The sequence below is a fragment of the Neopsephotus bourkii genome, unplaced genomic scaffold (genome assembly GCF_033783945.1).
Source record: "Neopsephotus bourkii isolate Nb327-2 ecotype Australia unplaced genomic scaffold, CSIRO-AGI_Nbou_v1 NB_1792, whole genome shotgun sequence".
Classification (NCBI taxonomy): domain Eukaryota; kingdom Metazoa; phylum Chordata; class Aves; order Psittaciformes; family Psittacidae; genus Neopsephotus; species Neopsephotus bourkii.
Window position 1 is genome coordinate 8,620,120 of NW_026902266.1, and position 23,180 is coordinate 8,643,299.

Below are 23,180 nucleotides of genomic sequence, written 5' to 3' on the forward strand. Positions count from 1 at the left end.
GGATCACCTAAAAGCAATATATTGATAAACCATGAATGATATTTAAGGTTGTATTTTACCTTCAGCGAAAGGTCTCCAAGAGGCTTTTCCCTGTTTTGACCTGGTTTATATGCATTTTTTGTTTAGTTTTTCTGTTAAGAGGCTAATTACCTTTACATTTGAAAATTGCTTTTGCTGGATCATATGAAGTATCTTTCTGAGATGTATGAAAACTTTCTATTTAAACCATCTGTAAATAGACTGGGGTGTTTAGGGAAACTCCCACGTGTATGCACATACCTAGCCAACTGGGTCTACTTCAGAAACAAATACATGAGTTCTACTGCTAGGAATGTTATATCCTTACTTGTAATAAGCCAAGAAAGAAGAAGCTTGCCTTATTCATAGTTTGTTCTTGAAAGCTACAGAAAGAATGTAGCACACCTCCTGGGAAGTGTGAGAAGCAAGCCTTCTAAAACAGTCTTAAAAAGGCAAAGAGAAGTTGGACGGAAACGCTGTGTATGATGTGCTGCTGAGTTTGAGGGCATTAGAAAGAGTTGCCATAAATGGGACAGAGACTGACAAACAAAGTAAGCGGTAAACACAGCAAAGAGTGTCTTTTACCCAACCCTTAATGTGACATTTTTTGTTTTAAATAGTTTGGATTGAGGAGATGTTGTAATGAGTCAGTTGTATCTTTCAAACAAAAATTTTATTTGTGGAACTGAAAGCAAAGAGTTAAATCCTAAAAGATAATATTTGCTCTGTTCCTTAGACCCCCTGTGAGAGTTATAAACTACTATGGAGCTGGAACTCTTGAGATCGTGTAGGTGTTATAGGCAGTATTAAGTACTTTAGTTAGTGCTGCAGTTAGAGCATGATGGCATCTTAAATTCTGTCACTCTCTTCATGTTTATTTATAACTCCAGTATCAATATTTATGGCCACCCCAGAACATTCTTATGACATGAACTTCTCTGTGTGTTAATCATTTCACACCAAAGAAGAGACTGACAGAACGATAACCTTTATATTTTGCTGGTAGCATCTTTCGCATTGTACAATGATAGGATTAGCAGTTCCAGTACTAGGAATATCTGCTGACAGGAAACATGCAAATGATACACCAGACCTACAGACTCATTATTTAAAGAAAAGCGCCCAGTATTGATATTTAAGTCTGTGTGAGCCTGGGGTCTTTGAAGTTTTTAAATAGTGGCCTTTTGCTCAGCCTTTTACTGCTTAGAGCCTACTGTCACTTTTAAAAAGTGGTATTATCCTAAAGTCATCAGGAAAGTGGAACACTGAATGTCTCCAAAGCCATTTCTGAAACTCAAACATCTAATTAATTCCATCAGCTTCTCAAACAAGGTTGTTTGCCTTGTATGCAAAAGGTTTGGTAGATGTTCAGTCATTTCCTTGTGTGTCCTGTGGGCTGACAAGTGTACTTAGACAACTACTGTAATTTAAACACACTGATGCTCAGTGATGCTGTAAACCATAATGGCCTGGTAATGCATCCAAGACTCGGCAAATACCTTGGTGCTTTCACCAAGTGTGTGTGTGTGTGTGTGTGTGTGTGTGTGTGTGTGTGTGATAGTTATGTATGTATGTTTAAGTCCTCCTTTTCTCTTAAGTGAGTACCAGAAGCAATAGTGTTTGGTTACCTATTAGATAACGTTTTAATGTGAATAGACACTGCACCAAAATCTCATTGCTAGATAAACATGATTTGTCAAAATGTGATTTGGGGAAAAATAGTATTCTCTTACATACAATAAAAAGTGTTACTAGCTGCAGTAATTAGTACTAGCCAAATGTATATGTAGGCCAGCATTAAAATTATGCTAATTCTATTACTGTCTTTGATACAATATAGCACAATCTGTAGCAAAGTAACAAACTGTGGTTATCTCTGCTTCTTAATTATGCAAAATGTGTAATTAGATTACCATTGTACCTTATTTCTAACTTTCTTTTTTTTTTATAGACGAAAATTCTTGGTGTTTTCTTTATTTCATCTCAAGAGTTTCTGTCCAATGCTTATGTGTTGGCTGTACTCTTATTTTTTGCTCTTCTACTACAAAGGACATTTCTCCAAGCATCATACTATGTTGCCATTGAAACAGGAATCAACTTGAGAGGTGCAATACAGGTAACCAATATATTATTAATTAACCTTTTTTATCAGATCATATGTGTATTTGTGAATACAAATTATCATTATAAGAGTTAAATTCTGAAACACTTCTCTACTGAAATGCGTTGAATGTAACATAGACCTGCATTGTTTCTTTTGCATCTTATTTATTTTATATAAACATTTATTTGTACTCTAGTTTCTTTAAGCATAAATTTGCTGACCGTAAAACTGAATGTAACTTTTGAAAGAATTTAGGTTGTGAGCTACACCTGTTCCATCTCACAGGTGCACTTTTGTAACATCCCATGCAAATGATACAGCTTTAGGATGTACTTTAAATAAACGTTGGACAAAAGGTTAAGTGTATTCCCAACGTATGTACTAGTATCTTTTTCCATGGTCATGCCACAAAATCAACCAGGTACTGCAGAGTCTGTAATTACTGAACATAAGTAAGACTGGGAAAATGGAGTTCATAATCATTGTATAACTGTGAACAGCAGATCAAAGTTTTATGTAGTATACCAAGATCTGTGACTGGAAATAAGAGAATTATGGGTAAGATTACAGTATGATATTGTGAAGTACACTGGCTGAAACCTACCCTATGCCAGCTTGAAAGCCAGCCTTTTAAGTTAACACTATTTATCCACTGAACTACATAGAACCTGTGAGAATCTCTGTGGTGGATGAATGCTTTCAATAGCAGTATAATTGTTTAATTTTCTTTTGATCTTACACTGGGAAGCACTTGTCAGTTGCTAGACTTCTGGAATCCATCCATCGGTTTTCCCTCATTAGAGTGAAGTAGAAAATCTCTAACCAAATAAAAATCTGACCCAGAGTATATAGATAAAAAAAAATGCATGTCTTTTATCAAGCAGAAGAGATGCAACTAACTGAAAAATATGTGGACTACAGCAAGTGTAAAAGGGGAATTGTTGGAAAACAGTGCTACATTAATTTTGTTGAAGAAAAGCTTTGTGTTCTCTGCACTGATAGTACACAGAGGACGAGGTAACACCAGCAGTTGGAGTGTTCCAATTATTAAAATTGAAATTTCTAGACATCACTCTAAGCTTTTTGTGGGTGAATAATTAACAGAGTAGCTTAAATTTTTTTGTCATAATATAAAAGCCCAAACTTGAAGCTCTTCATTCATGTTACTGGGAATGTTGTTTTCCCTCAGCATGCTGGACTACACCTTTGCTTTAGGTGGAGCTAAAAATGTTATTTTATTTCTATATGCTAACACCTATTGATCTCTCTTACAGACAAAAATATACAATAAAATTATGCAGCTTTCAACTTCCAACATGTCTATGGGGGAGATGACTGCAGGTCAGATCTGTAACCTTGTTGCTATAGACACAAATCAGCTGATGTGGTTCTTTTTCCTCTGCCCTAACCTTTGGGCTATGCCAGTACAGGTAAGGAGATGGAACATGCTTTTGTTATTAATGTGTGTCAGTCTGTGGTGGTTGATTGCTTATTCAAGATAAGAAATAAATAAGATTTCAAGCTATTACCATCTAGAAACATTGTATGTAATATATTTCACATCTGTGACAGGATTGTAGGTATTTAGGATCGCATTAAGCTTTTGCTGCTGACAAACATGCTTTGTATTTGTAACAAGAATTTATAGAGTGCAGCAGGTTGCATAATTCCAGAGCATTCATTTATTACATCAGGGGAGTTAATTGGACTATACTGCAATCATTTGTTTCCTGAATCCCAGCAGAAGCAAGAGAAGTAGCCGTTTATACAAAAATATGTTTGCTTATGGATGATCCTTTGGACATCCCTCAAAACTGCTGCTGCATAATAGATGACAAATTCTAGCATATGAAATTCCACAGGTTGATTTGTTATATGAAACAGTTTTGCTGGTTTGTTCTCTCTGGTGTCTTTGGTCTCCTGTCTCTAAATACTACTCTTATCCCTTCAGTCCCACGTGCATAACAGAGCAGATCTCTGTTCTGAGTCACACTCAATTGCCTGGTGACTCCTGGTTCTGTGTCCTGTAGCCTGGTGTAATGCCCAGTGAACTACAGCTGTGTCTTACAGAGTCCTTAAGAAGAGAAAAGCAGACTCCTAGAGGGACTTTCACAACTGATTTAAGTTAATCTTAAACCTGTTCCCATACTGAAACTGGAGTTCGTATGCGATGTCCAACATGGAAATACAGTATTTTTGCATCCTTTATTGTTCCAGCTCTATAGTCTGTGCACTGTGTCACATGAGCTTGCAGAGCTACTGAAACACTCGTATGATTAAAAGCAGTCTCGTTTCAGTGAGTTCATATTCCTCTGAGTCTGTGACGTGCTTAATCTCATTGGCCATGTGATTGAGTTTATGCTAGTAAAAGGGTAGAGCAGACACAGAGTAGTAGGAGGTCAGAGAAATCTCAGCACAACCTTGATCATTTTTCAAAGTTCTTGCTTACTGAAATGGTGGAAAAGTGTAAATTACTTAGTTTGGAAGAGCCGGTACTTAAACAAAACTGTAGAAACCTTCTGCACTCCCATTTAGAAATTTCCTGGGAAAGCTGTCCGTAAAGCACATAGTTTCATCTGATATTAATGCAGTACCCTGCAAATCTTTCTGCTTTCTTTCAGCTACTTGGTATATTTATGTCGAGAGTGCTTCTATGCTAAAAGTAAATAGAAACAGAAGAGTTTAAATTCTCTCAGTATCATATCTAAACGATATCTAAAAGTATCATTTAGCTTCAAAAACATGATGAAAGCTCTATTGTGTTCATGTCACAAAGGTGATCTGGTTCCAGCACTATGCAGAGGCTGATTTGGCTGGTGTGGAAGTCAGAAAGCTGCAAGTCATCCACCCAGTGGCTTTGCATTTTGGGCTGCATGCTCTGGCCCCAAAATTAAATAATTTTCATGACACTGTATATGGACTGCAGATGGCAGATCGTATTCCCAGTCAGTTCCTAACATGGCTTTTGGAGTGTAGCTTAGGAGTTCCGGTGTCCATCAGCCTCCATACTACTGATTTTCTTCTGTAAGCTTGTAAGAATATTATGTTGAAAAACTGGGGATGGGGAAGAAAAGGCAGCCATTCAGGTGAATGTGTTTCAAGGAGTAAGCTGCTGGACTGCTGGCCATTAGGAGATCAAGATTATTTTCTGACAATAAATATACATATTAGAATTGAGTGGATTTTATAGTTGTTCCTGTCAAAGGCTTTTGTCAGGCTGCTACGGATCAAATGAGCAAGTCCTCTCTTGTGATCGTCTTAAAATCATCTGATTGCATGTTAAAAAACGTTAATTTCCTAATCTGGAAAAAAAAAAACCACCCTTGTCTTAAGTGTTTTCCCTGGATTTGGTTTTTTCCTCACTGACAAATATACTGGGCAGGGGCAATGCAGGTCCTTCTCCATTGTCAGTGATAGTGAGTTGAATACACCTTGCATGCAATTGAGTAGTCTCAATCTTGGGGAGTATTCTCTGGATTAAAAAAAAAGTTAGTTTCCTCTTGAAATACCCTGTGAGTCTTCACTTTTTTTGCTGTATGTGTTTGAAATATGTTATGTTACCTTATGTCTTCTAGTATCTCAGTGGTAGTGAGGGGTAGATTGCTTCCAAGATTGCAGTAGGACACAGGAAAAAGAAATCTGTCTGAAGCTCTGGCAAAACTCTCGCTAACCCCAATGAGAGTTGTGTAAAGTCCCAAATGAGGATAGTGAGCATTTAAGATGTAACAATCAGCAGGTTTCTGATGATTTCTTTTAACTGTACTTTGATGCTTAGCGTTTGCATTTACATGTGTGAGCTGTATGTAACTATACCTGTTAAAATACAAGATTTCAAGTGATTTAGTCATATTTATACAGGTCATAGCATGGGTGTACTCTAAAGTATAAATGCATTTGTGTCTTTCTTGTGCAGGAGTAACTGCATTGGGGTAAAGACTAGTTTTCCTAATCTACTCTGGAGAGGTTTATATGCCAGTTAAAAACATTTGGCTTTTTACAATTGAAAAAGGATGATGGGTATAGCAATTATCAGCAGGAATTTTTCAAAAGAAACTTGATGTAGCATCAAGGTGGTTTCTCTGAATTTATGGGGGAAGGAAAAATGGGAAGAAGATAATTTTAAACTGTGGTGGGGGGGAAATCATGATCAAGGAGTGTGTTATAATAGTGATTTCTCATTGCAAAAGAGAAGACAACTATAATGAAAAGAAACCAATATGAAATCTCGTATTAAGTGTGGTTACAAGTTGGTAATTTGTTAGTAATAATTTGGATATCAGGATACTTTTTGTCCACTTACTAGAAGTACCCTGCAATAAAAAATCAGTGATTGTGCACTGGTAAAATGATGTTGAAAGAGCAATGAGGCATTAAGAAGAGTCAGACCCTTTAAGAGTAATGCTTAGTATCCAATTGTTCCCCAGGCGTAGTCTCCATTGTAAGTCTGTTAGTAAAACAGACTATGGAAGAGTAGCCAATTTCATGTACTTTTTTTGTAAGACCACTCTGGCAGCTCAGTGTAGAGAGTGCTCTAGTGCAACTGAGAATTAAGCCAATTTTATTGCACAGTCTGTAACGGCATTTTGATCTATTGTGCCAGAAGTCACAGATTAATAAAGATTTCCCACACTCTTTTTTAAACGATGATTATATTTGCATTAAAATTCATCCTGCAGTGTTTCTCAGCAGATGAGGACAGTCGGTGTCAAAACATGCTCCTGTTTTGTGGATGGGGCAGGCATTGCAAGGCACAAATCGATGGGTCATGTTAGTCACAAAGGTTTCTTCAAAACATAGCATCATAGAATAGTTAGGGTTGGAAAGGACCTCAAGATCATCTAGTTCCAACCCCCCTGCCATGGGCAGAGACACCTCAAACTAAACCATCCCACCCAAGGCTCTGTCCAACCTGTCCTTGAACACCACCAGGAATGGAGCATTCACAACTTCCCTGGGCAACCCATTCCAGTGCCTCACTGACCTAACAGGAAATAATTTCTTCCTTATATCCAATCTAAACTTCCCCTGTTTAAGTTTTAACCCATTACCCCTTGTCCTATCACTACAGTCCCTAATGAAGAGTCCCTCCCCAGCATCCCTATATGCCCCCTTCAGATACTGGAAGGCTGCTATGAGTTCTCCACGCAGCCTTCTCTTCTGTAGGCTGAACAGCCCCAACTTTCTCAACTGATCTTCATATGGGAGGTGCTCCAGTCCCCTGATCATTCTCGTGGCCCTCCTTTGGACTTGTTCCAAGAGTTCCATGTCCTTTTCATGTCGAGGACACCAGAACTGCACACAATACTCCAAGTGAGCTCTCACGAGAGCAGAGTAGAGGGGCAGGATCACCTCCTTTGACCTGCTGGTCACACTCCTTTTGATGCAGCCCAGGATACAGTTGGCTTTCTGGGCCGCAAGCGCACAGTGAAGCCGGCTCATGTTCATTTTCTCATCGACCAGCACCCCCAAGTCTTTCTCCGCAGGGCTGCTCTGAATCTCTTCTCTGCCCAGCCTGTAGCTGTGCCTGGGATTGCTCTGACCCAGGTGTAGGACCTTGCACTTGTTATGATTAAACTTCATAAGGTTGGCAGCAGCCCACCTCACAAGCATGTTGAGGTCCCTCTGGATGGCATTCCTTCCCTCCAGCATATCAACTGAACCATACAGCTTGTTGTCATCAGCAGACTTGCTAGGGACTCACTCAATCACACTGTCAAACATGTTTCCACAACATTCATTCAATACCTTCTTTTATGAGGCAGCCAAAGCAATTACTGAATGTTCAAGAAATGCCTAATAAAAAGTTGCACAAGCTTCATTATCATTTACAACAATTTTTAATTGTTGTATAGCTCTTAACAATCAGAATTTCAGTATCTGCTGTGGATTATTTAATAGCCATTCATAACAAGTTAGGTTTTCTGTAGCGTCCAGATAATTTGAGCTCCATCTCTGCTCTAACTGTGGTCAATAGGAGCTTTATCATTGCCTTGAAGTTACTGTTTGAAGGACATTGAAATCCATTAAGAGAGGCCCAGGGGTGCCCGTCAATTGAAAGATGGCTTCAGTATGTTTGGCTCAAACTCTGGGAGCAAAATGAGGCCCTGAGAAGGCTCCCCTCCACCATGCCCCCCCCCCCCCCCCCAAATTATAAACACCCTTGTTTGGTTTCATTGTGATTATTAAAAAATCCTGTATTCTCATATCTCTGGTTCATTGGCAGGGATAGCTTACAGATGTAATGAAAGGACATTTGTCTTTTTCAAAACTGGCCACAAAGCAGTTTCTGGCTGAAAGTATTTGCTGTCTTCAGTAAATAATCAAGACAACCAGAGCTATTGGTGAGCTTCTTACTTGTGATATAGATCTCTGGAGGTAAGAGCTTTGGGATTTTGATGAAAGAGAAGGAAAGTGTTTCATTACACAGTTTTTTTAAAAATGTTATCATTACCCTCTGAGAAATATTAATGAGAGCCTTTCCACCTGACACGTACTGTCCTCCCGCTGTTCAGATATTCTCCACATACTGCTTATTCTTGTCTTTTTAGTGTGTGGTGTGATAAATATAGAATTACTTGCAATAGTGCTTACAGATTTCAGCATTTTTCAGATATGAGCATTCACACTTTTTTTTTTTGTCACATACATGATGAATATATTTTAAAAGTTTGCCCTTATTATTGCAATATAAAGAAGATGAAAATGGGATCATTTTTAATCTATTCAAAACACAGAAATTTTATTGCAAGGTTAACCCTTTCAATAGCTGAAGAAGCAGCTGTGAGCTAGCAACTTCCTCAGGGCCCAGTAGCTGCAATATCTTTACCCTTGTCTATGTGAGAAGCTGAGACTCTTGTTTCTAGAACCAGCCAGTCCCATAAGGTACTTGGCAATCAACTGGTAGTGAGGGAAAGACATACAACAAGCGGTGAGTCAGAGTTCTGCATTGACTTTGTATTTTTGCACACCTAGTAACTGTGCACTGTTTAATGCTTTTCTATATTTTGAGTGCCCAGATTGTCTGCTCATGAAGAAGCAGTTAGGAATTAATAGCTTGTTCTCTAAAGACCAAGACCATTTCATGTTCTGGAGGGGAGCTCTGCCAGGGCTATCTGACAGAGGCCTTGCATGTTTTTTTGCTTCATACACTCATGAATTTCCTGACTTCACTTCAAAGCAGATTGCTCACTTACTATTCACTAAAGATTTTTAATCTACAATTTAACCTTTGCTCTTACTAGGTTTGTGGTGTATATATAACAGGACTTTACTTTCATGTTACCATGTTTTCTAAGTAAATACTGTGACTTGCATTAGATGAGTTTATCTGCAGAGAGGCATCAAAGGGTTGTAAAGAAATAAAATAGAAATCTGTCTTTTTCTGTGTGCCTTAAATTCATGGAAGGCTGGAAACTAAGGACTGGCTTTTTCTTTATGGAAATGCCCAGTTCTCATAAATATGTGTGGGAATGGATGGATGTATGACTACTGAGCTTCAAAATGATGGAAAGATAGTGTTTCTGTGAGGGTTATGAAAGCATGCAAATATAGAAGAGTAGTAGATAACGCTTTAAGGAAATTTCACTTTTTTAATTAGAGAAATTATGTATGAAATTAACTTTCTATCACCATGTTTTCTGATTAATTTATCAGCTTATACTGAAAAATACACAGCATGTCGGTGCTCCAGATTGTTCAGGAGTAGTCATTAGAATGCTGGTAATTAACATTGGTAGCTCATGTATCTTGAATGGATTTATTGAGTTGCTTACAGTATCCCTTTCCATCTAGGCTCTGGCTTTGTCTCTAGATTCTCATTTACCCAAAGACAAGCTTTTTTATTTTAAGCTGTTTCTCTTCAACCATTTTTTTAATAGTTATTGCCAGTCTGGTACTGTGGATCCTTAAACCAGCTCCTCACAAGTTTATGTTAGAGTTCATTTGAAGTTAAGGTTCTTAGTCATATGCTTATGATGCTCCTTTTTTATTTACTGTTCAACAATAATATCAAGTTAACAATTGCAAGATCCATTGTTTTCAATAATCCATACTAATTTCTATAGTAAGCAAAAAAATATTCCTTCTTCATGGAAGTCCCAGTGCTGTAGTCTAGTAAGTTCTTGTTAAACCTGGAGGTGCAAATTCTTCCCTGGTGTAAAAATGCTTAAATGCCAAAGAAGAAAAAAATTAATTTATAAGTTAAAGAAAATGCATGCTGTGATATCTGGCCAATAGGGAAATATATTTAATAATGACTCTAAAGGGAATATCTCAAGGTGTACTTAAACAGGGGAGATTTAGGTTAGATGTAAGGAAGAAATTCTTTACTGTGAGGTTGGTGAAGCACTGGAACAGGCTGCCAAGACAAGCTGTGGATGCTCTATCCCTGGCAGTTTTCAAGGCCAGGTCTAGTGGAAGATGTCCCTTCCTATGGCAGGGGATTGGAACTAGACAATCCTTTCTAACCTAAACCATTCTATGATTCTGTGAAAAGAAATTTTTATTTAAAGATTTACATTTTTTTTAAGAAACTTATTTTTAAAGTTGTTTTAAATAGCTGTGAGAATTACATTATAGAAGACCCACCAATCTGTGCAATCTTCTTCTATTTGTAATGGGAAGTCCATGGAACAGAAATACACAGAATCCACAAGTTGGGGAGGAACACTAGGTGGGCTTATTTGGTCCTCTGAGAAAATATCCTGACTGATCACACCCCACTGTGCCAGTGATGCACAACATATGATGTTTGTGTGTAGGATTAACTGCATTGGCTGTTGTGTTTGAACCTGCTGTCTAGTTACCCTGTAATCGGTCGTTATGGTGCATACCCAAAGTGAAGGTATCTCAAGCCTACCCTTCACTTTCTTTTCTCCCAACAGATAATTGTAGGAATTCTTCTGCTGTACTACCTTCTTGGAATCAGTGCCTTAATTGGAGCAGCAGTAATCATAGTCCTTGCACCTGTTCAGTACTTTGTAGCAACAAAACTCTCACAGGCCCAGAGAAGCACATTGGTAAGTGTCCTCGAACTTATACATGATATAAATATCACCTCTGGTAGTTTTATGTTGGCCTGTGTCTGGAATTACAATTCCATTACAGACACTTGAGCTAGCCTGAAAACTGAAAGCGGCATAACTTCCAATTATGCTTTAGTGGAAGTATAAGATTACCATTGTATTACTGTGCCTGAGCCAGCTGGCCCTGCTCAGAGTCAAAGTTCCCTACTACAGGATCACAGCTTCTTGCTGATGTGGTCTTGCTGCTCTGAAGCCTGGCATTGTTGTTTCCATATCATGTTCATTGGGCAGAGCAGCATGCCCAGTCATAGCTTGTCGACGTGTTCTGATCATCTCTGTATGTTGTCAGTGTGCTGGGCAGTAGGAGTTCTAAGAGGCTGCCTGGCAAGTGATTGGAAGGCTGCCAGAGGAGTAAAGTTTTCAGCACAAGCTATACAATTTAGGTGTGCAAACGGCCTTTTCACTTGCGTCCTAGGGGAGCTCACCTTTGAAAACAACAAAACATCTGAATGGACAGAACTAGTAAAGTATACCTGACTGATTACAAGGGGCTGCATACAATTTTTGTGTGATGCTTATGTATAGGGGACAGATGCTTTAATTATAGTCTCTAAGTCAATCTGTATGTAAATGTTGCAGGAGTACTCCAATGAGAGACTGAAGAAGACAAATGAGATGCTTCGAGGCATCAAACTCCTGAAACTCTATGCTTGGGAACACATCTTTCACAGCAGTGTAGAGGAAACCAGACAAAAAGAAATGACTAGCCTCAAGTCTTTTGCCCTTTATACCTCCATATCCAGTAAGTCTCTTCCTTTATTCTAATCCAGTCTTCAGCTACTGCATTATTAGCTACTAACAAGTTCACCATTTCTCTGTTGAGATTGTTTCAGTTGCTTTAGGCTCTGATCTGTACTTCTCACTATCCAATTAGTCAAGCTTTCTATTTATTTCAGTCAATTTTTGCCTGTATGGGAAATACGCCTGCAAGAGAAATCCAAGATTAATGCTTGATAGCATTAAGTTTTCTGGACAAAAGCTTTTAAGGGAAATGTTTTTCGCAGGCTACCTTCAGCCAGCAATATTGTCCTCTGTAACACAGCATCCAGGAGGAAGCATTTGTTGAGGGTTTGGGTTTGGATTTTTTTCCCCATTTTTCCCCTTCCTGCATTTTGCACAATGCAGTATATCATAATATATGACAGGCATTGTCTTTGCATTGAAGCTTCAACAGATGGCACTTATACTTTCTTACTCAAATTTTGGATTTCTTATAAAAAATAAGTGATACTTAAGACCATTTCTGTATCCTGGAAAGAAAAAATATGAGAATCCTGGCAATTTCATCACATCGTATCCAGATTCTTTTGTCTTGTGTTCTCTTTCAGGCTGCTTAAAGGCATTTATTATAATTTTAAAAAGACCTAGGGCCAATTGAACTCTGTATTTGAGATCATACGCAACACCTATGTAATTGCTACTGCGATACTTTAGAAAGAATTAGTAAAGTCATACTGAAGAGCACTGTTCATATAAACAATAAGATATTAATAAAGTGGAAACTTTCAGTGAGAAGCACTCAAATGTCACAAGGTTCCTATATAAATTCCTTCTAGGCTAATAAGAAAAAAAAAAAATCCTTAGGAAAACAACTTGCAATGTGGTCAGTGTTATTTGTTTTCATTTGCCCAAGATATGTGACCAGAAACTTCATCCTATACCCAGATCAGCACAGATGTGCTCCCTTTATCTGCAGTGCTTCATGTGGCATTAGAATCTATTTATAGTGAGGGCCACAGGTTCAGCTGTAGGACTGAAGGAGCTGTGAAGGCCTATTTGATTTTAAATCCCTACAGTATAATTTATGACATCCAGTAAAGGGTGCATTCATCCCAAAAGTACTAACTGTTCTGTAAAGAAATAGTGATGTGAGAACACATATTTACTGATGCTTCGTGAAACATTCAATGTTTATATTTACATTCTTGTTTTGTACTGCATATGATATTTATGGTTATGTAAGACACAGCAGATAATTTCTCAGCTGGGGTAAGCCAGTGCATCTTTTTTATGTTGATGATGCATATAATTTTGGCTTATAAAGGGTTCCTATAGTTTCAGCCTAGAATTTCCTTACACCCTTTGTCTTTAGATAAAACTACACTGACTTTTATAAACTTGCACCTCAGCAGACTAAAAAGGGAATAGGAAAACTTACCTTGTTTCTTACCGTAAGTGTAATTGGAATAACAGGCATGAGCAGCACAAAACATGTTTGCTAATATTGTAGCAAATGTATGATTTCATTTTTTCTAAAAAAGACAAAAAAGAATGAAAAAGGCAGGAGCTGATCAAGATTTTACCTACTATTGATCAGAAGGAAGGCAGACACTTCCTAGAATAGTAAGAAAGCAGAAATGAGATTTTTATATATACTTTTTTTTCTAATGTACAGTTTGGAATAGACTCGAATTCTTTTCTAAATGCACTTAGCTACTAACATGAATGAAAAAACATGCTTGGAGTTACTTCTATTCATGAGGAATAGATTTGCATTGGGTTACAAAAGCTATGCCTACAAGTTTCAGGACAGTGTTGGCTAGACCACAAAAAACTTCCACTTCAAGAATGCATGGAAAATATATCTCATTTGCCTCCCCTCTGTGCCTGTATCCAGTTTCTGTGTATATGGAATTGTTCATGTGTACTATAAAAGCTATTATAGAAATTAGCTCTATTGTTTTAATGAAATGTGTCCACCAGTATCAAAGCTGGGTTGCAAAGTTGGCAGCGACAACTTTTGAGTTTCAGCAGTGAATTCTGTAACAAAGAAGATTCCTATGTATTTTTTATACCAATTAGTAAAATTGTCCTATGTTCAGTTTTGATATGATTTAGTATACACTACATATTCAGGAAAGACAAAGAAATGAGGGGTTTTCCTATTTCTTGGAATTTTTGCCTAATCCGTCAGAAGGCAAGTAACTCCAGGCTTTCTCACAGGCAAATAGCAATAGTTACTATCCTAAAATATTCAGAAACAGCTGAAAACATTTTTCTCAGTTTTCAGTCTGGCTTTTTCCAGTAATAAAGTGCTTTTGACTGCATCTAATTAAACCAAAAAGCTTTGGTTGGTTTATTTTAAAAAGCATTCTATTATTCTGGACACTTGTGTAATTCAAAAAATAAAAATTAAAAGGAACAATCCCCAAATTCCAGTGGCTCAAAAAGTCCTTATTTGTTTGCTTGAAAGTATTTGTGGGTCAGATGATGACACTTCACTTCAGATGAAGTAACTGGGGAATGCTTTTACTGTCTGAACATCACCTATACCTGGGAGGAAAAAAAGGCAGGCATAGTTTAAATAAAAAGGAAGTAGCTAGCCTCTTTTCTGTCACGTGTACTGATCTTTTAATTCTATTTAAGCTATAGAGTCTATATTGTTTTCTGTATTATTTGCTTCATGAAATAAGTTTGAGCAAAGGTCAAAATGAAAAGATGATGCTTCAGTATCTTCAGGCTGTGAGAGAGGGGACAGACACACAGGGTAAGATGGTAGCTCTGATTCTGACTCAAGCTCCCAGACAGATAACTTGTTATTATTGCATCCTTAACTCACATTCCTCCCTGATTTAAAAGAGATCCAAGTACAGAAATGGTATTTGCTTGCTTCTCACTCTCCATCTGTTTAATAACCTCTGAATGCTATAGTGTATGAGTTGTTATAGTGAGGGAATCCAGGGCACCAAGACAGACACTGTTCAAGGACAGGGAAGAAACTGGTTCATGGTTTGCATATTAATAACTTGGGGCCCAGCTGAAATCAAAGCTTGACCATATGTAGATGATGTTAGAACCTCTATCGAGTTCCAAGGACATTCACAAAGTAGCCAAGCCTGGCAAAGAAGGAGTAATTATGGGTAAATTCTTCATAATAACAAACTAAGTCAACAATAAAGCGCAGGGCTGCAAATCCTTACTTACCCTTTGAACTGCATCCTGAAGCACTGCACCTCAGAAGTTGTGGCCCAGAAGTAGGTCGCAGGTTGATGCGGGTGCTCTCCCAGGAGGTCCTGCTGCTGGTCTGTTGGATGGGGTAGAGCTAGGTGTGCAGCCAGCCTGCGGGGCTGTCCCAGCATGATGACCTGTGCAGCTGCTGCTGGATCTCCTTTCTTTCCACTATCAGATTATTCCAGTTGTCCATCAAACCTTGTACTAGCTCAACCTTTCTGCCTGTCATGAGTCAGAGACCTGTAGCACCTCTAGCCTGAACTGCATGTTAGCTGATCACAGCAGTAGATGAGCCGTCCTTTTCTAGGGGCAGCTGCTAGGTTCTGTTTCTTCTGCAAAGCTGTGTGATGTGGCTTGCATCCCGGAAGGAAGAGTTTCCATCCAGAGGGACCTTGACAGGCTTCAGAGGTAGGGCCATGCAAAACTCATGAAATTCAACAAGGCCACGTGCAACATCCTGCACCTGGGTCAGGGCAATCCCAGGCACAGCTACAGGGTGGGCAGAAAGTGGAGTGAGAGCAGCCCTGTGGAGAAGGACTGGGGGGTGTTCGTTGATGAGAAAATGAACATGAGCTGGCAGAGTGTGCTCACAGCCCAGAAACTGAACCGTATCCTGGGCTGCATCAAAAGGAGTGTGACCAGCAGGTTGAAGGAGGTGATCCTGCCCCTCTGCTCTGCTCTTGTGAAACCCCACCTGCGGTACTGCCTCCAGCTCTGGGGCCGCCAACATAAAAAGCACCCGTTGCAGCAAATCCAGCGGAGGCCATGAAAGGTGATCAGAGGGCTGGAGCGCCTCTCCTATGAAGACAGGCTGAGAGAGCTGGGCTTGTTCATCCTGGAGAAGAGAACGCTCCAGGGAGACATTAGAGCACCTTTCCAGTACTAAAGCAGACCTACAAGAAATACGGAGAGGGACTTTTTACAAGGGCATGTAGTGATCGAACAAGGGGCAATGGCTTTAAACTGAAAGAAGGTAAGTTTAGATTAGACATTAGGAAGTTCTTTACTGTGAGGGTGGTGAGGCACTGGAATGGGATGCCCAGCGAAGACATGGCTGCCCCATCCTTGGAAGTGTTCAAGGCCATGTTGGATGGGGCTTCGAGCATGGTGGAAGGTGTCCCTGCCTCTGGCAGTGGGTTTGGAACTAGATGATGTTTAAGGTGCCTTCCAACCCAGGCCATTCTAGGATTCTATGGCATGAAGAGAAGTAAACTGTAGGTATTTTAAAACAGTGTATTGATGTGTGTAGATACTTGTGCATTTTTCCTATTTTAGTCATTGAACGTACCATTGTGAACCAGTGCTAGTAGTATTTAAACATTTAGCATGTCTGAATGGAAATTGTTTCTAAATATTCCTACATGTTTCCCTTCACAGTCTTTATGAATGCAGCGATACCAATTGCAGCGGTACTTATAGTAAGTATGGACTTTTCCAAATAGTGTAATTACAACTGCATTTTCAAGTCTAAGTGATTTAGAAATGAGGAAGGAAGAGGGCAGGATGCAAACCTGCTACTATTTGCAAGTCACCTGGGTGAGAATGGAAAATGCCCACTTGTCTGTGACCAGAAGCAGTCTGGAATATGCAGCACTCCCCCAAACTGTTAAAGAGTATAAATTAAGATTCTGTAAATGAAATGCATATGAAATATGAAGTCTTCGTGTGTTTCCTTCTTGATGACAAAACACTGATGATGATGTCTGTCTCTTCATAGACATTTGTGGTCCATGCTCATCTGACAAGAAATGCTGACTTTTCGCCATCGGTGGCATTTGCCTCTCTCTCACTGTTTCATATTCTTGTGTCTCCGTTGTTCCTGCTCTCCAGTGTGGTTAGGTCGACCGTCAAAGCATTAGTAAGGTGAGAACTGTAAAATATCCTTGCTACCACCTCTTGGACTTCTGAGAATGTGCCTATTGCACGTTTTGTAATGGTGATTTAGAAATAATGTGGTAATTATTTATGGTTTTGTTGTAAATTGCTTTCCAACTTTCCACCTTGCATGATTCACTTGGTGGTATCATGTGGGCCATGTTTTTTGCTGATAAAAATGTCATAACCAGTATTTTGTGGTCCACAGCTAGTACACGGGTTGAGCTATATTGGTATGGCATGCAACTTACATGTGTTAACAACAAAGAAACTGAAAACTTACTGAAGATTTAGTTCTGTAAATCACCCAAATGTTTCCTTCCATCAAGCATGTAGAAGCAAAAAAGGTGATCACAGAAGCACATATGTTTCAGTGTTCGACTCTTGGGCTGTGCTCAGCCTCCAGCCCAGTGCCTGAAAGGTCGCCTCTTGGAGAGTTAGATTTGAATGAATAAAAGTCAGTGTTAAGTGTGAGACTAAGTTAATGACTAAATGTTTACTCTTGACTTGATTAATTTTTACTTTCTTATGAACGTGTCAGTCTGTTCAAAGAGTGAAATAACAAACAGTAGAACTGCTGTTTCACTGGGAGTTTTACTTTGAGTAGCAAGAGATTAGTGTTAAAAACCTTTTAATGTTTTTTCATATGCAGTTACATATGCAGTGTAATGCTACCTGACTGATGGCGGGGGAGGCAGAGAGAGTTTGGGCTTCTTACTTTACTAGGATCTCTCTGTGACCTTCAATATAGCTGTCTTTAGAGCATTCTAAATTCTAGGACAGATACTGGACACCAGCCCTTGCTTAATTACGTTTGTGTCACTTTGGAAATGGAAAGAAGACCCCAGCAGGAGGCTGAGATCTCCCTCGCTGTTTCAAAGTTCCTTGACAGTGCAAAGTCAGAGCTGTGTCCTCTCTCCTGACAAGTGAGAAATCTGAGAGCATCAGCAGCTGGCATGAAATGTTTTGCAGCCACTGTGGTAGTCCCTAGAGTCATAGCAAATTGTCACGCTAAGATCACAGCCAGCAAAGTATCTGGGGGCTCACACTGACACTGGTAATGGGCATTTATTTTGGCTTGTCTTGGGCTTCCTTTGCAAATGAATTGTGTGCCTATTAATGCTGCAGGAACAAAGCAGTTAGTATCTACCAAGTATTAATAGTTGATAGCCAGATGCTCTTAATGAGTTATTCTGTGGTTATCTTCTTGTTAGCAGGCTATTACACTGCCATTTGTAGTGCAGACAGAAATCCCCTGGTTCAAACTCTGTTAAGAGCTGATGTGATCCTTTTTCTTCCTGGCTGTCCATATCATAGTAACCTAGGTAGTGTTCCAGAGTGCATTTCTCCTTATTGCTGCTCGTGCTTCTTTGGATGTGTCTTCTGAGTATCCCATCCTTCAGTGCAATATTTTGGAAGTGTGTGCCAGGTATTTTCAATTCATGCAAGCACATGCTTGCTTGAATAGTGAAAGAGCAGGCAAAAAAACTGAGCACCAATTGATGTATTTCTCAAATGTGAGCTCTTCAAGGACAAAGGATACAGTGTATGATTTTCCATCAGCAAAGGTCAGGTAGCAAGAGTGGCATTGTGTATCTTCCTGGGTTTAATATGAAACTGCTTTTTCAGTCAGCTGTGCAAATAACCATGTTTTAATCAATACGTCTATTCTGTGGCTTAAAAATAAGCTTCCCTGTGGAGATAATGGAATACTAGTGAAACTGCAATGTTGGTGAGAGCTTTGCAGAGAACATACCTTTTTTATTCTTTAGGAGTGTAGAGCAGTGTGGCATCTTGAAATACGAGTTGCTGCCTCTATCAAAGATTTTCTCACAGTTCTGCTGTGTTTCCTAGGTAATTGCCATAGGAGCAGCAATTCCAGAATTAAGCAGAGCATTGGACAAAGGGGTTGCAGTGAGAATTCTTAGCGCTTGAGAGTGCAGCCACCTTGATACACAGCCAGTGAGCAGAGAGCAAAATGAAACTTTTGAATGGCTGAATAAAGACATGGTTTTGTTTGGGTATGCATGGTCCAAGATTATGTTTGCTGTCTTCTCCTCCTCCTACTCTAGACCCTGGAGCAATTAAAGGGGACTTTTTTATCTGCCTTTTCTACCCTCAGAACAATTATTCAAATATCAGTGTAACTTTCCTATAGAGAATGTAGGTGCAGCTGCATACCAAGTCTGTATAGGCAGCATCTAAACCATCATTTTGTCTATTTAAAGACATGTAAAATGTCCTTGTAAACATCTGGTTCACTGAACAAAAAAAAGTAAGATCATTCCTAGCCCTGTTTTCTAGAGCTTTGTGCAAATAGATATAAATAACTCTAAGTGATTTGGCTTCTAATTTCTTCCTTTGAGCTAACATACCTTCCCATTAAGGAATTTTAGCCTGACACTGAACCTAGCTTAGTTATTACTCCTCTTGTCCTATCCCACATAGTTATTCTCCCCCTTTTCAGTTGCTTGTAGGACCTCCTCTAACAAGGACCCCATACCTCAGCTACCTCAGCAGGCAGGTTGGCAGAAAAAGTGTAGAACCGGTTCTCTCCTAGGTAATCTCCAGGTGGCTTTCATGCCTACTTGCAGGACAAGTGCTAACTGTAAAGGGCATCTGTTTTAGGAAGTGCTGCAATGCCCTAGTCCAAGCACTGTTTTGGCACCAGTGGGGTGTCTCATGAGATTATTAGAAGAAACTAAACCTTTTTCTGAAGACGAAATCCCTGGTGGGGAGTGTGTGTGTGTGTGTGTGTGTGTGTGGTATTTTTATTTCTTAATATATGCATACTAACAGAGAGCCACATATCACTATGCTGCAGTGACATTGTTTGCCTGTTTCTCCCCAGTTAGCCTAAGGCTAAATATTAAAATCATTTTTTTCAGTCCTTGTACATAAATTTATTTTTAGGAACTTAAGGCCTTCTGGCACTTTATTGTTTTGGAGACTGATGGTTAACTTATTTCTTGCCAATTGAGGCCCTTTGATGTTGAGAGATGATTCAATCCAAATCCTTTATAAATTTCATTTGTTGCCCCTGTGAGCAGACTACTTTTTATAAAGTCAGGTACAGAGATAAAATTGATGTAATGATCTGTTAAATGTCATAATAAAGGCACATTATCTGTTAGCCAATTGTATCTTAAGCAGTTTGTGAAGATACCATGCTTTCTTCTTTGTTGCTGATTGTCAGGATTCCTTTTATCTCATCTGTTGAACAGTGTTCTGTTAAGCTATATTCCTGTATCATGTTATTTCATGCACTTCATATTTCATCATAGCTGATTGAATTTAGCTCATGGCATACGGATTTCATTAGTCTGCAGGTGTCCATGAAACTTCAGTAGAATTGTATGTGAGCACTTCAGTAACATGACACTAATTTTATTGCAGCACATGACTTCAAAACAAAGTACTGTTGTAGCGGGTCAGCATCCAAACAAACACCTGAAAAAAATCTTTTGTGTAATTGCTCTGGTGTTGTCAGAAAAGGAGTCTTGAGAAGCACCTGCACAAACCATTGGATTATCATAGCTTTTAACAGGCAATAGGGCAGGTTTTATCAACTTCCTTGCAGTGATTTCTCATTGCATGCTTTCCTATGCCTGTAACAAAATGAAAACAAACAACGCAGCAGACAGTGGCGGAAATATTAAGAGATGCTCCATAATAAACATTACAGGGAACAAAAGTTTTGCATTCCAGGTCAAGGCATGATTCTGGTTTTTTCCCTTTCAGTGTTCAGAAACTGAGTGAATTCCTGTCAAGTGAAGAAATTGGAGAAGAGCATGATAAATCTTCAGAGCTGAGAAGTGCAGATAATCACAGCAAATACCAGGCGGTGGTGAGTAATGCTCTTTAATCGCAGGTGAAGTGGCTTGGAGTAATTTGTACCCAGAATAAATTTTTTATTTTTCCATTTCCCACTGATTATTTCTTGCAATTGCAAAAACTGTTTTTAATACCCTGAACTGCATAGGTGATAACATGGTTGCTTGTGGTTTAGACATTTTGTTGGTACTGCCACCACTTACTGCTTATTTCTGTCTTTCTGATTTTGCACAGCCACTCAAAGTTGTTAACCGTAAGAGGCCTGCCAAGGAGGACTGGAACAATTACAGCTCTCACACAAGAAGACCCATTAACATCACAGAAGCAGATGATTTTTGTGTAAAGGTGGTATGAAGGTCACTCTAATAACACTTACAGTTCACTAAGTCGCTTTTATTCTGATGGCAGTTTCAAATTCAAGAACCAGCATTTGATGTGAGCTGTAAGATACTTGTGCTCATGTCAGAGAGCTTTTCTATGTCTTTCATCTTAAGAACTGATTACTGACCTCTTTGTTGTGATTAGCTCTGTATATTCCCTTAGATTTCACTCAGAAATTTTCTGTTTGAAGTGTTTAAATTGTTAGCCCTGTTCTCAAAAATTTCCAACTTAGAACAGCCTATGTAGGAATCTCAAAAGGTCATCTGCTCCAATCTTTTATGTATGCCAGACTCTTTCTTTCACTTCCAATGCCTGTACAGAAAACTGATCTGAAGAAAATTAAAAAGGGGTTGGTTTAGACGTTCCTAAAATAGTCTTATCATGGGTCTTCCCTTCCTCTTTTGGAATTCCTAGTAGACTTTCAAGATGAAGTTAAAAACTAACCCGCAAAGACCTAAATTCTTTGAAGAATAAATAAATTACCCATGCCACTTTGAAGACTGATGGTCTTGACTTGCTATAGAAATGGCCAGAAGTATTAAGAATCTTGGTAGTTGTTATAGTGATGATGATGCTTGTTCAGGAAGTCTGCTACTACATTTGCATTTCTGGCAAAAGAGAATGAATAATTCAGTCTCATACTACTAAGTAGGACAGCTGGTAGTGCTTTCAGGATTGGGGTTTTTTTTGAGGTTGTCATCTGACATGCTGCTTTGGTGCAGGATCCTTCTTGAATAGCCTTCCAGAAAAATAAAAGGTATATTTGAGAGAGGGTTGGGGCGGGTGGTATTGGATCAAAGTGTGGAGTGACAGCAAAGGAGTTTGTCACTCCACAAAGTGAGAAAGGAGAGCTAGAGCAGTAACCTCTGTAAGGACAGTGTTCATAAAAACTCAAATAGAAAGCCAGGAACAGCTATAATCTTTGGCTCCATCTGCTGTCATCGTTTTCACTGGTGGCACCCGAGTCACAGAAGTTCTGCACTTACGAATTGTCTCTGCAGCTCATTGCCCATGAAGAGGCTTTTTTTCTTTTAAGAGAGGATCCTCTGGCTGCCTTCGGTAATCTAGAGGCACAGCAGTGCACTTTCTTTTGCTCATTTTTTCAGGTTGCTTCCCACGGTAAGAGTATCACTTTTTTTTCATCAGGGTAGGATAAAAGTGTCCCGTTCCGCTCTTCTCAGATCAAAATTGTACCTTGCATTGCTGAAAGCCTGTGAAGGCTTCAGGGGCTCTGTTCCCTATTTTTAACAGTATCCATAGAAATCTCCGTTTAAAGTCCTGAGCAGGCTTTGTTTCTTGGTTGTTTTTGTTTCGTTTTGGGTTTTTTTAGTAAAAAGATTTCTGTATCTAGCAAAGCTTAGGTTATCTGAGAATCATATCAGAAATACAAAGGAAAATACTGTAATAGGCAGTGACATCTAATTTCTGTGGAAAGTTTTGCAAATCCACTTGGAATTTGGACTGTGTAATTGCTGTACATGCTGCAGCGTGTCTAGTGACATTTGCTGCTCTGCAGAGAGCAAACTGTGACCTCGTATATAATTTAATCACGTTGTAATAATTTCACTTGTTTTATGTGCCACCTTAGAAATAACAAAAGAAGCCTTAAACAACAACTACTTTTTCCTCAGGAATTTTCCATAATTTTCTAATTGTTGTGCTTCTTTGAGTTCAGAGATTCCTGCATTGAGTAAAGGCTAACTCTGTTCCTATGCTCAGTGTAATGAAAACATTAGTGTCTCTGATGTTGAATAAAAGAGGTCTGCTCTAAACCTGGTTTTCAGTTTCTTACTTCCCTCTGTCTTGGCACAGATCACAAATGGATTTTTCACTTGGACACCTGAAGGTCCTCCAGCATTGTCCAACATTGATATCCGAATCCCTCAAGGTACAAAATGACATCAAATATACAGAATGACGTGTTTTTCCATGAA

General features: G+C 39.0%; 1 protein-coding gene and 1 long non-coding RNA gene across 2 annotated transcripts in view; one reads left to right on the forward strand and one right to left on the reverse strand.

Moving 5' to 3' along the window:
- Window positions 1–23,180, forward strand: part of ABCC8 (ATP binding cassette subfamily C member 8) — a 75,376-nt gene that overhangs the window by 14,882 nt on the left and 37,314 nt on the right. Inside the window, exons 7-15 of the mRNA XM_061380475.1 lie at window positions 1,970–2,134; window positions 3,397–3,552; window positions 11,005–11,139; window positions 11,785–11,947; window positions 16,534–16,574; window positions 16,874–17,019; window positions 20,773–20,878; window positions 21,100–21,210; window positions 23,059–23,134. Of these exons, the coding sequence (XP_061236459.1) occupies window positions 1,970–2,134; window positions 3,397–3,552; window positions 11,005–11,139; window positions 11,785–11,947; window positions 16,534–16,574; window positions 16,874–17,019; window positions 20,773–20,878; window positions 21,100–21,210; window positions 23,059–23,134 (1,099 nt within the window). The remainder of the gene's footprint in view (window positions 1–1,969; window positions 2,135–3,396; window positions 3,553–11,004; window positions 11,140–11,784; window positions 11,948–16,533; window positions 16,575–16,873; window positions 17,020–20,772; window positions 20,879–21,099; window positions 21,211–23,058; window positions 23,135–23,180) is intronic.
- Window positions 1–23,180, reverse strand: part of LOC133226671 (uncharacterized) — a 66,827-nt gene that overhangs the window by 1,306 nt on the left and 42,341 nt on the right. The window contains exon 3 of the long non-coding RNA XR_009729610.1: window positions 12,014–12,129. This is a non-coding gene — a long non-coding RNA (uncharacterized LOC133226671). The remainder of the gene's footprint in view (window positions 1–12,013; window positions 12,130–23,180) is intronic.